Here is a 13,787-nt window from a genome sequence, read left to right as displayed (position 1 = left end):
CTTGCCAACCCCCTGTAAAACACTGCAAAGTCCTACTCTCAGGATAGAAGAAAAGGCAGGGAGGAAATGAGGCAGCTTCAGGGATAGGTTTTCCTTTTCCCAAGCTAAGTCATCCTAGTTATCATTACACAGCATCGGTTTAGTTAGGACCTTCCTAAACCCTTTCCGATAATAAAGAGAATATCTTATGAATTCATGTGATTTGCTGTTGAATTAATATTTAAAGACACAGACATTCTATTTAAATTACTATCTCTCACAGTAACTAACAGAAAAAACAACACAGAAAGTACTTAACTATTCACAGAGAAACACTGCCCAATCTTAAGTCTGACAATACTAAAACATAGTTTAACTGGAATTCATAGTAATGTTAAATAAAAAATTACTACAGACGCCATATTTTCACTCAGTTAAAAAGCTTTATCCCAAAAAACCAAACCCACTGCCATCGACTCAATTCCGAATCATAGCGACCCCAGACGGTTTCCAAGGCTGTGAATTTCTACAGAAGCAGGCTGCCATATCTTTCTCCCACAAAGCCACTGGTGGTTTTGAACCACCAACCTTTCAGTTAGCAGTTGGCTGCTTTAACCACTGTCCCACCAGAGCTCCTTAAAAAGCTTTAAAACTAAAAAAACCAAAGACAATTGCATTTGAAGGTATTTTGCAAAAAACAATTCTATGAAGTGGTAATCCAACTGCATCAATTCTTTCTCTACACATCTGTATTATCTTCCTTTTTTCATAAAATCCTGGCTGAAATCAAACAACATTCTGGCACTTTTTCTTAAAGAATCCAATCATAAAATCCTCCGCCAGTGAAAGCTTCACTGTCTTTCCTTCTGTTTTGGGAATGATTTCTTAAATTAAAAACATGCTCTGGAGATGAACTGTTCCAAGCAGCAGAATGGGTATAATCCATGACGTACAGAATGTCCAAACCCATGTTCTGCTCGGAGGTGCGTGGTGGGTTCAATGATATTGTAAATTTTTATCTGGAGAACTAACGCCAAAAAAACAAAAAAGAAAAACTCACTGATAATGTAACAGACCATATGCTAATTTCTTACTGCAAAATTATGACTCTCAAGTAGTGTAGTGTGATGAATTACTTAGCATGGCCTTTCTCACCATGGTCTTATAACACCCACCCAAGTGATTGGGTGGGACTACGCAAATAAGATAATTGTGGCCCACCGAGGGGACTGGCCAGTTTTGTCAGAAAAAAGAGAGCCAATTCCAGAGCAAAGAGAAGAGCCCACCACCACCAAGACAGGAGAGACCTGAAGGAGATGGCATAGCGGGCTTCGCAGCCCACAGAACGAGAAAGCTGAGTGCCTTCAGGCAGAGACTGAGGGCCAGGAATTTGGGACTTGCCAGCCTCCACAACCCCGTGAGCCATTTATACAGGTCATGAGTTCTATGAGAGTAGGTGATGTTAGAGATGATGGAATGCTACGGCAGCTTGGAAAAGTTAGATCTTTGGGGCATTTTTAATCTCCACCTCATAGGAACCAGCTTTGTGCTGATCCTTGTAAAAGACATTTATTTAAGTAGTGAATATGACAGAGTTTTATGTTTTTAACTTTAATCAAATATATAACATGATATATAAATGAGCAAAGGAGCCCTGGTGACAGTGGTTAAAGCAATCGACCGCTAACCGAAACGTCCGCAGTTCGAAATGACCAGAGACTCCACGGGAGTGAGTATTGTCCTTTCCCAGTCCAGTCAAGAGACTGAGTCTATTCAAATAATACTGACTTAACTCAGAATGTTCTTGAAATTCCTGATCTGGAACTGCCGTCAGGGACTGATTATGAGCCACTTAAGAAAACGTCTCAATTTGCAGCCACAACATTATCAACAATTAAGCTTACACCCCTATTTCCAGAATTGGGAAGGGGAAGGAAAGGGAAGGAGAGGAAAGGAGGGCTAGGAAATAGGGTAGGGGGAAAGGGGGAGGGACAGAGAAAGAACAAACTCCGCAAGACGAGGATTTATTAGTAGTGGGGATTTTTTTTTTTAAATGATAGCCTCTGAAGATTATTCCCAAAGTCAAGTTCTAAAATGGGCTGATCATCATGAAATAAGTTAACGCTTTCCCCTAAGGTATATATGTTCTTAAAAGGTAAAAATAACTGGTTCCATAAATCCTGATAAATGGGTATCTTATCATTAAATTACTATGATTTATTATATAGTATCTTCTAATCATCTATTAAAAAAAAAAATCATCTATAATATCAGTAAATTAATTTCCTGCAAACTAACTTTTAGGGACTGAATACATGATGTGGTGGTTTTAAAACCTGTCCACAAATGTTTTGATACTTACTTCAAGAAGTGGAGCCTAATTCCCCTCTACTTGAGTGCAGCAGGGACTTAATGACTCGCTTCTAACAAATAAAGTAGAAGTGCCTGTGTGCTACTTTGGAAACTAGGTTATAAAAAGCACTGTTGACTTCCTCTTCTCTCCATCTTGGATTGCTTGCACTGTGGGGAAGTTAGCTGCAATGGTGCAGGGACATTCAAGCAGCCTGTGAAGAAGCCACACTGTAAAGAACCAAGGGACCTCTTGCCAAAAGCCACATGAGAGAGCCATCTTGAAAGCAGACCCTTCAAATCCAACCAAGCCTTTGCTGATTGCAGCCCCTGCCAACATCCTGACTGCAACCACTTAAGAGATCCAGAACCAGAACCACTCATCTAAGCTCCCAAATTCCTGTTTCACAGTCACAAAGTTTGGGGCTAATTTGTTACACAGCAACAAACAACTAATACAATTGGAGAGTAAGTTACCTTATAAAGTTCTTTCTCATCCTTTTCTGTCTTCAACTGACTTTCAAGTTGTTCTCTTTCATGTTGTGCCTTCCTGAGCTTGTCTTTTAAGCTGAGTAAAGATTAAAAAAAAAAAAAATGTTAATTAAAAAAAAAACTTCAATAAAACATTTTTTTAGATATTAAAGTTATTTTTTAAAAGCATCAGAAATACCTATCTAGTTCTGTTTCTTTTTCAATTGCTTTATGTGTCACTGACACAATATCTTCTTCAAGTTGGAGAGCTTTGGATGCAACATCACTGTATCTCTTCTTAAACTCTTCATTTTCCGTTTTTAAACTTTGTGATACTTCAATAAGACCCTTAGAAACAACAAAAGGTGTTTTGAGAAACATAAAACAGCAGTTACTTTCTCAAATTTGCATATCTTTAAGAAATCTAAGTATTCTAAAACTTTTAATCTGACATTTGTCCCCTCTAAAATTTATAAGCTAAGACTACAAACTAAACCTGAAATTATGAACACATATTCAACTTTTCACATATATTTATTTCCAGACATTTCATGCACCCTGTTAATTTCAATAACTTCTCCACCAGAGGGCAGGCAACAAAAGTGAGAAAAAATATAAATTAGTAGATTTTGTTTTTTTTTTTACATACAGCTACAGCTTTTCAATGATACCCTAATGACAAATCAGATTTCACATTACACTATCAAGGTTAACTACTGCTTCTACTAGCACAGACCACTAAGTGCCACTGGTAATTATGCCACGGTACAAAGTTAAGAGAAACACCTAATTTGATTTATTATATAGTATCTGCCAGTGTGACTCACAAGACTCAAATATTCAAAAATAATGAAAAAAATATAAGAGGTAATAAATGTATAAATAAAACATATTTCTATTTAATAAACATCCCACTTTAGACAGATAATTTTAAAAGTTTAAGAAATTTTTATTAAATGAATTAAGACAATTAGGGACCTCATGAGAACCTGACGGAGTTCCTTCCCAAGCCTCTGTTTTACGATCTGTAAAATGGAGATAATAAGGCCTAGTTCATAAAATTATGAGACTCAAATGTAACAATGTATACAGAAGTACTTTGTTATGAAAAGCTATACATTAAAAGAATTGTTAAACTACTCTTGTTAAAAAATAATTTTAAAATTTCCCATTTAAAAAGTACCACCCACCCACCAAACAAAAACTAAAGAAAATTACCACTCTGCCAATTTAGTATTTATAAAGTCACTTTGATTTGCAAAAGTTAACTCAGTCAAACTTTTTACTTCGAGGTGAAATTTCATTTTAAGACTCTTGCTAGGATATTAAAATTCTATGCTGTACCTACATTTCCATTAAAAAACTATCCCAATAACAGATACACTCAATTGGTTTTACTTCTGCTCAAAACAAATGTTTCACCATACTGAATTTGCAAACACTAATCAAAGACTGTTATATAAAACTGTCATAGACTGAATTATGTCCCCCAAAAAATATGTATAACAATTTGTCTGGGCCATCATTTCCGGTATTGTGTGATTTTCCTGTATGTTGTAAATCCTTCCTCTAGGATGTTAATGAGGGAGGAAGGGCAGCAGTTGTGTCAGTGAGGCAGGACTCAGTCTATAAGACTGGATTGTGTCTTGATGCAATCTCTTGAGATATAAAAGAAAGAAGCGACCAGAGAGACTGGGGACCTCATACCACTGAAAAAGCAGCACAAGGATCACAGTGCATCCTTTGGACACAGGATCCCTATGCCTGAGAAGCTCCTTGACCAGGGGAAGATTGAGGACAAGGACCTTCCTCCAGAGCCCACAGAGAAAGCTGTCCCCGGAACTGACACCCTGAATTTGGACTTTTAGCCTATTGTACCATGAGGAAATAAATTCCTCTGTTAAAGCCATCCACTTGTATTTCTGTTATAGCAGCACTAGACAACTAAGACAAAAACTAAATGTTTTTCTGGTTTCAATGCCACAGTGCCAAAGAAACTAAATAATATTTATTCCTTTTACTAGAATTTTTGTCAATATATAATGATTCCTATAAAATTTGACACTTCTTCCATATTTGTCTTTTTGATTTATAAAGACAGCCGGAGAAATTTGCAAATTGTATTATTTTTTACTTTTAGTTTAATCAAATGCTGTCTTGTTACTGCCAATAAGCTACAAAATTAATTCAAGATTTTCTCCCTAGGACAAAGACTAGTTTGCCTAGAGTCAGAGACTACATAGTTTCTGATTCTGTAATTAATGCAGTACAATGACGGGTAAAAAACATTCCAAGAAATGCACAGGGGAAAAAAAAAACTACTGAAAATTTGTAAGCAACTGAATGCAAAACATGAAGTAACTCCTCTATCTATACGTCAGTTAACTACACAGTGAATCATAAACTAATTCTGACTATAACTTGCAAGTCTTAGAATCTTTTTTGGATACACTGAGGTGACCCATAAAGACACCTAAGGACGCCTCAGCATGCGAGCCTATTTGCAAAAGGCGTAAAAATGCTAAAAAACCAAAAACCAAACCCAGTGCCGTCGAGTTGATTCCAACTCATAGCGGCCCTATAGGACAGAATAGAACAGCCCCATAGAGTTTCCAAAGAGCACCTGGCAGATCTGAACTGCCGACCCTTTGGTTAGCAGCCGTACCACTTAACCACTATGCCACCAGGGTTTCCTAAAAATGCTAAAGTCGGAATAATTCTTCAGGCTCTGCTTCTCATCTCTGAGGTAAGCATAAGCATCTTCAATGGGGTTAAGTCTTTCTTAGCATCAAAACAGCATCAATGCCCTTAAGTGAACGTACTAACAACTAGGAATCATGATTTCTTTTAAAAGAAATAACTTTAAAAGAAACTAAAATCTACAATACGATCTTTGAAGAACACTTGAAATTTCTGATATTCATTCATTTGGGAGCCATTTGCAAATAATGCCAAAAGGACGTAATTCTAATACTGAAACAGAAAAACTTAAAATAATTAACATTGTATATCAAGACATGAACAATCACAAAAATTCAGACAAATGGAAAGGAAGAGATTTGGGCATATTTCAGATTCATTCAGGGCACTTCTTACCCTCATCCTGAGTTGAAAAATCACTGCTACCATGAGCCACTATTACCAATTCTCACATGTCATAACCCTCAGATGAGAAGAGCTGATAAAAAGGCTGTAACCACTCATCAATGTGGCTAAACAGGCACTAAAAGTATTAAGAACAGCAACACATTCATTCCCATGCTAAAAAAAAAAAAAACCCAATTCTAATTACAAGTGACTACATCTGAAAAAATCAGATACACTTTCACTGAACAATTACCTAGGGAAAAAACTATGGTATTCTGGATTCATAAGGTATATAGGGTAAAATTTAGTCAATTGGTATCTAAATATTCTCCCTAGCAGATGACTGGCTAGAAAAATTGTTACTTATGGAAATTACTAGTCAGATTTTAAAATGAATCTTGCTCATCTGATTTAATCTGGCTTTTCTCAAATACCTTGCTTCTTGAAATCAACTAAAAATATCAAGCTACATATAAATACATCTTCTCTGTTGTTTCTACAACTCCAGGACACAAACACATATCCGGTAACAATATACAATAATAAGCTGTCTTTATGGCATTAAAACAGTGAGCTAAGAAGCAAAACAAATAAAAATAACTAGATAATTGTTTCATTAACACTGCCATTGTTGTTGTTAGGTGCCCTCAAGTCAGTTCCGACTCATACAGCAACCCTATGTACAACAGAACGGAACACTGCCCAGTCCTGCGCCACCCTCAAACTCATTGTTATGCTTGAGCCCATTGTTGTGGCCAGTGTCAATCCATCTCCTTGAGGGTCTTCCTCTTTTTCGATGACCCTCTACTTTACCAAGCATGATGACCTTCTCCAGGGACTGGTCCCTCCTGATAACATGTCCAAAGTATATGAGACGTAACAGTCTCACTATCTTTGCTTCTAAGGAGCATTCTGGTTGTACTTCTTCCAAAACAGATCTGTTCGTTCTTTTGGCAGCCAACGGTATATTCAATATTCTTCATCAGCACCATAATTCAAAGCTGTCAATTCTTCTTCGATCTTCCTTATTCTTTGTCCAGCTTTCGCACCCATATGAGGCAACTGTAAACAATGGCTTGGCCCAGGTGCAGCTTAGTCTTCAAGGTGACATCTTTGCTTTTAAGGCTCTAAAGAGGTCTTTTGCAGCAGATCTGCCCAATGCAACACATCATTTGATTTCTTGGCTGCTGCTTCCGTGGGTGTTAACTGTAGATCCAAGTAAAATGAAATCCTTGACAACTTCAATCTTCTCTCCAGTTTATCATGATGTTGCTTATTGGTCCAGTTGTGAGGATTTTTGTTTTATGTCGAGGTGTAATCCAGCTTGAATTTCTGGCAGTTCCTTGTCAGTACTCTGCTGCAGCTGCTTTTGAATGTCCTTCAGCAAAATTTTGCTTGCCTGTGATATTAATGATATTGTTTGATAATCTCCACATTCCGTTGGATCACTTTTATTTGAAATAGGCATAAACATGGATCTCTTCCAGTCAGTTGGTCAGGTAGCTGTCTTCCAAATTTCTTGGCATAGATAAGTGAGCATTTCCAGCGCTGCATCCATTTGTTGAAACATCTCAATTTGTATTCTGTCAATTCCTGAGCCTTGTTTTTCATCAGTGCCTTCAGTGCAGCTTGTACCTCTTCCTACTGTACCATCAGTTCCTGATCATATACTACCACCTGAAACGGTTGAATATCGACCAATTCTTTTTGGTACAGTGACTCTGTGTATTCCTTCCATCTTTTGGATGCTTCCTGCATCGTTTAACATTTTCCCCATAGAATCCTTCAAAACTGCAACTCGAGGTTTGAATTTTTTCTTCAGTTTTTTCAGCTTGAGAAATGCCAAGCATGCTTTTCCCCTTTGGTTTTCTAACTCTAGGCCTTGGCACACATCATTATGATACTTTGTCTTCTTGAGCCACCCTTTGAAATCTTCTGTTCAGCTCTTTTACTTCATCATTTTTTCCTTTCACTTTAGCCACTCAACGTTTAAGAGCAAATTTCAGAAATCTCTTCAAATAACCATTTAGGTCTTTTTTTCTTTTTTTCCCCTTTTCTGTAACATTATCCCTCACAAAAACAACTTAAGCTGCTGTTTTGTTTTATTTAAACGTAACCTGACTGAAATCATAGTTTATTACAGCTATACAAGATATCTGGATTTAAAGATGGGATAGTCATATAACCTCTTCAGTAGTAAACTTCAAATTCATCTTGAGAAAACCTTATATTTTTATTCAAGCAAACAACAAAAGCAAAAAAGTCACCGAGAAAGTTTTCATCAAGAGTAAGTACCGGCTACATACCGAGAGCAAACAAAGCTTAAATACAACAAAATGTAATGAAGTTTACTTCTCATTGTCAAAAATCTCCTATGAGCAAATGTAATTAAATTCTACTTTTAAGAAAATAATAGATCGAAAGCATTACATTTTTGGTTGAAGCAGAGAGAAGAGAGGGAAGAAACACTACAAATATACCTAATGTCTAAATTATTTCCTGAACATGAATACATTTTACAGATCAGTGATTTTTAACTTTGGGTTTCATACACATTCTAAAAGAATGAAGGAATAAGTAGAAAAATTTAAGGTCGTACAATTTTATTTAAATAGCTTTTTATTTTGATGAAACTGAATGAGAAGTCTCATGAAATAAAGTATAAAACGTTCCATCTTACATTTCACTATCAATCTATATGAAAATTACAGGCTAGTTCAAAAGTATATATACTCGTTATTATTTTAGAAACATTATGAATTGCCTGAAGCTAGTACTTAGCAAAACAAGTACAAAAGTAATTCACTTTAAAGAAATTTAATGCCATATACACACGTTATAACCACGACTCCTGTGCATTAAAATTAGGCCTTTGTGTCTTCTTTTCACAATGACAACTTGTAAAAAGAAGTAGAAATTAAATGAGAAACTGAATAAGCTCATAACTTCAAAACTGGTTTTTAGTAGTTCTATATTAGATGTTAAATGCCTTAAATTATCCCTGTCTAAAGCCAGTATCTTATGCAACGATAACAACAGCAGCTATCACTTACTGAGAACTTACTCTGTAGGAGATGCTGTACTATGTGTTTATGCGCACTCTTAACTGATTCAAACCCAACCTAAGAATTAGGAACAATTATGATGTTCATTTACCATGAAAAACCAAGCTATAGAGAAATTAAGTAACTGACAAGGGTTACACAGCTAGTAAATGATAGAGATGAAAATGATTTCAGCTCTAACATTGTAAAACAAAAAGTTTTCTAACGAAATTTTGGTAATTGGATTTTTTTATTATTGTTGAAAATATACACAGCAAACATACATCGATTCAACAGTTTCTACATATACAATTCAGTGACACTGATTACACTGAGTTGTGCAACCATTCTCACCCTCCTTTTCTGACTTGTTCCTCTCCATTAACATAAACACTGTTCTCTAAGGTTCCTATCTAATCTTTCAAATTGCTATTGTCGATTTGATCCCATATAGATAGATCCCGAAAGAACACAAAGCTCAAGGCAGACATTCTTTACTAGTTAAGTTACTATTTGTTCGGTTTTAAGAAGGCTTTAGGGGATACTTTGGTTTAAGGTTTAAAGATTATCTCAGGGCAACAGTTTCAAGGGTTCATGCAGCCTCCATGGCCCCAGAAAGTCTGAAGTCCAGAAGAATTTGAAATTCCATTCTGCATTTTTCCCCTTTTGATCAGGACTCTTCTATAGAATCTTTGATCAAAATGCTCAGTAACAGTAGCCAAGCACCATCCAGTTCTTCAGGTCTCATGGCAAAGAGATTCAAATGTGTGGCCAATTGACTCCATGAGCAACTGCTTCCTTTGCCATGAGATTTCTATCTACGCTTGATATGGCTAGTATTAATAAACAGACTAGATTATAAGATACTATCAAAGGTTTTTTTTCCAAATCTCACTCACGAACTGCTAAATTAAAAAAAAAAAAAAAAGGACCACATCGCTGCTGTGGCCAAATTATCATCTCCCTTCTGCCACAGTAATATATACAGCTGCCCAACTACACTGTATTTTCAGCCTCTCTTGCAGTGAATTACGTCCCTCTGTAAAAATGGCGTGGGCAGTGTTTGACCTCCTCTAACTTCAGGAGAGGGTAGGAGAACGAAGATCAACATCCCAAGGCTGATATCTATGAGGTGGAGGTCAGACATGCCTCTTCTTTCCGCCATCTTTACCAATTCTGATACCAACCGTCCTTCCCACAACACTCTACTTCTCTGTTCGGTTCAGTAATTCACTGCAATGGCCACACAAAACTCAGAGACAATACTCACGATTAAGGGGGTTATTAGGGAAGTAATAAGTTACAATTCAGGCTTAGGAACACTCAGGACAGCCTCTTTTCAGCTGTGTTTGCAGACACAGCTCTCTCTGGCCCTAGGCCTCTGCCCTGCTCAAGCAAGTGTTACAAAGCTCTTTTAGCCCCTACCAGTCAGTTCCCAGAGGCACCCCGGGCACTCAGCTTTCTCGCTCCATGGGTTGGGAAGAAGCCCACTGTATGGTCTCCTGCCACCACTTCCCACTGTCTTCAGGGTCACAGCTCGGTCTCTCTCTCTATCTCCTGGTTCCAGGAGCTTCTCAGCACAGGGTTACTGTGTCCAAAGAAAGGTTGCACTCTCTGCTCCTGGCTGTTCTTCCTTGGTGGTGGTAGGGTCTTCTTCCCATCTCTGGGATGGCTTATTGCAAGCCCCGTGGGATGGCAAAAACTGACCAATCCCCTGGGTGGGCCACAATTATCCTATTGGCACAGCCCTGTCGAATCACCCGGATGGGAGTTACAAGACCATGGCAATAAAGGCCACACAAAACAATCTACTGCACTGCACCATCTAACTAAATTCAAAATGATATATATTACTTCCATGGCTGGAACTTAAAACTATTAAACGCACTTTCTGCAAAGATCTCTTTCCTCTTTCAACCAGCTGGAATCATGTTATGCCAGCAACCCAGTTTCTACCATGAAGATGGTCAATTCTCTAGCTGTCTCAGGGGTGGCAATGCAACAAGGTAGAAGGTAACGGGGCCCCTAAATAATCATGTAAAGCAAATCTGCCCAACAGACTCAGATGATGCACAACACAGATTGTTACTTAAGAAAAAAAACAAAACTTTTTGTTCTATAAGCCACTATACTGTAGGATTTGTCTTCACCTTAATTTACTATTAATCCCTGACTAGTATTTACATCAACTGACTTTTGATATAACATCATTAAAAAAATTAAGTGTGCTATATAATGATGTATAAAATATGCATCTCTGATCATACCCAAATCCAAGCACTTTAAATTACTTGAAATACCTGATTTATGAACAGATAAAGTAGTAGCTAAAAGTTAGCCAAAAGATATGGATATTGAGAAGCTAATTCAAACACTGCTATAATACTGGGTATATCCAAACAACCTAAAAACAGCCAATTGAAAGGACAATAATTAAAGACAGCAGAAAAACCAAAAAACCAAACCCACTGCCATGGAGTTGACTCTGATTCACAGCAACCCTACAAAACAAAGCAGAACTACCTCATAGGGTCTCCAAGGCTGTAAATCTTTACGGAAGCAGACTGCCACATCTTTCACCCAAAGATGGCAGAGGATCTCAAATATAAGTTAAAAAATTTTTTTCAGAAAAAAATTTGCCTCAAAAATTCAAGAAATGCAGTACTATTCAGCAAAAAAAAGAAACAATGTACTGATACATGCTACAACATGGAACATTTTTTAGGAATCAAAATAATTGAGGCTAATCCGGGTTATGACTTTTTTGGATGCCTGCTTTCTTTTATTCCTGCAACTGAGTAATGATGGGTGCAAACTGAGAGCCAGTCTGTATTCCTGAACCCAATTAAAGGCATTTTAAATAAAGAAAAGTACAAGCTCCTTAATCCAAACAAAGTGTATAAACAGTACTGCTCAAAGTGTGACGAGGGGACCCATGCCAGGCCACCAACAGCTTAACAGGCTACATCAAGATAAGGAACTTGTACAAAATGTCAATCAACTACACATCACTAAGCACACTGTTTGTTTGACTCGACATTTTCTTCACAGCAATACTTTCTCAATGAAGAAAACTAAAGGTCTCTACCAATCATTCCCAGTAAAATGTCCATTATAAAAACGTCAAAGAATTTGTAGATGATATATCATACAAGTCTTTCAAATATTCAATAATTTATATACTACCTCAAAGAGAAGGCCTCTAGTACTACTACATTAAGACATTTTTTATTTACACCTATAGAATGCGTTTAAAGCAAGTGCTAAGAAATCTCACGGATATCGTAAGCCACACAACCAAAAGAACTCTGAAAGTTTCTGAGTTGTTCTAGTTGCCCACCAGGCCTGCCTGATTAGGTTAGAGACTATTATTTGGAGGTAAAATGCAAAAGTCCTAAAAAAATTATAAGCCCACTGACTTGGACCAAAGAAGAACTCTCTCTCTTGACAAGTGTATTATCCTCCAAAATAAGCAACTGCCAACAAATGTATTTCTGTAACTTTTTTTTTCTTTTTACATTAAAAATGTATTACTTTTACAATCAGGAAAATGCTATGAATTCTATTCCTCTTAGATGACACTATTCGTATTTTCGTTCTTCCTTGGTGATTCTCTGATTCACCGTTATAAAAAAATGAATAATAAAGAATAAAACAATAATAGCTATTTACATTTAGTGTGAACCTATTATATGTCAAGTATCATTTTAAGTCTTTTTATCACTATTCTATTGACTATAGAATACTATTGAAAAATCACTTCCAAGTACTTCATCTTCCCAGTGAGTATGCCTCAATGCAAGAATAGCAGCAGGGAAGAGGTATCCTTCAAGATTAGTGACTATCATCATGATTTATGAGTTGCCATAAAAACTGCTGAAGAGCTTTCTGGGCGCCAAGGCCACAGTCTCCTACAAGTTTTACTTCATTAATCCCCTGACCTCAGTCTACCACCTTCTCAGTTTGTAAGAATAAGCTTCTGCCTTGTCTGCAGTGATTAACCCCTTATAACCTAAACAGGGCAGAGAATCTGAGGCTGTTTAAATCTCAGCTAATACCCAACTGGACCAGAGGTATGGCCTGATGTATATGAGTACTCTCACAGACTAAGGCCTACTATTCTGCCATTTCTATTCTCCCAATCATCCATTCTTCCCTTTGATTTCAAGGTGATCAGAGTATAAATTTTAAAGGCCACATTTCAGAGTATTCTTGATCTCATGGGCTTAGCACATGCTGTAATGGGCGTTTTTCATGAGTCATCTTCTATCTCACCACCACTCCTCTGGCTCATAATAAAGTAAAAGAAAAAAGACTGGCATTCTACTTTAGAAAAATTGCCAAATCCAGGCACAATTAATAGGAAAAATACGTAAAGACTAGAGATAAAGGAGTTATAATACTATACAAAATGCAGAAGGAGTTATAATAATTGAGTGTAAAATTTAGCTGAATGTCCTAATAGTCAAGATGGGCACACAGTACAAGATTTTACTGCAGCTATTTTAAAATTTGGTATACCTGTTTTAAAAATTGACGTTTGAAAAAAGCGGTTCCTTAATCAAACAGGAAAACCCTGGTGGCATAGTAGTTAAGAGCTACCACTGCTAACCAAAGGGTCGGCAGTTTGAATCCACCAGGCACTTCTTGGAAACCCTATAGGGCTGTTCTAATCTGTCCTTTAGGGTCACAATGAGTCAGAATCGACTTAATGGCAATGGGTTTGGTTTTCTTGCTTGGTTCAGTAATCAAACAGAGTAAGTACAAATGGTTAACATGGTCAGCGCCAAAAGGCTGAAGGTTCCAATCCACCCAGTAGCAACTCGAAAGAAAGGCCTGGCAATCTACTTAAAAAAA

General features: G+C 37.0%; 1 protein-coding gene across 7 annotated transcripts in view; it reads right to left on the bottom strand.

The window, feature by feature from the left end:
* The window catches only part of TAX1BP1 (Tax1 binding protein 1), a 92,969-nt gene that overhangs the window by 51,396 nt on the left and 27,786 nt on the right, over window positions 1-13,787 (bottom strand). For all 7 annotated transcript variants that reach the window (XM_064290101.1, XM_023544326.2, XM_023544325.2 and 4 more), the window contains exons 6-7: window positions 2,999-3,147; window positions 2,806-2,896 (exon numbers count right to left, since the gene is read on the bottom strand). In XM_064290101.1, coding sequence (XP_064146171.1) covers window positions 2,806-2,896; window positions 2,999-3,147 — 240 coding nt within the window. The remainder of the gene's footprint in view (window positions 1-2,805; window positions 2,897-2,998; window positions 3,148-13,787) is intronic.

The sequence above is a fragment of the Loxodonta africana genome, chromosome 8 (genome assembly GCF_030014295.1).
Source record: "Loxodonta africana isolate mLoxAfr1 chromosome 8, mLoxAfr1.hap2, whole genome shotgun sequence".
NCBI classification, from domain to species: Eukaryota; Metazoa; Chordata; class Mammalia; order Proboscidea; family Elephantidae; genus Loxodonta; species Loxodonta africana.
The sequence above is the reverse complement of the archived record's forward strand: the minus strand, read 5'-3'. Positions and strand labels throughout refer to the sequence as shown.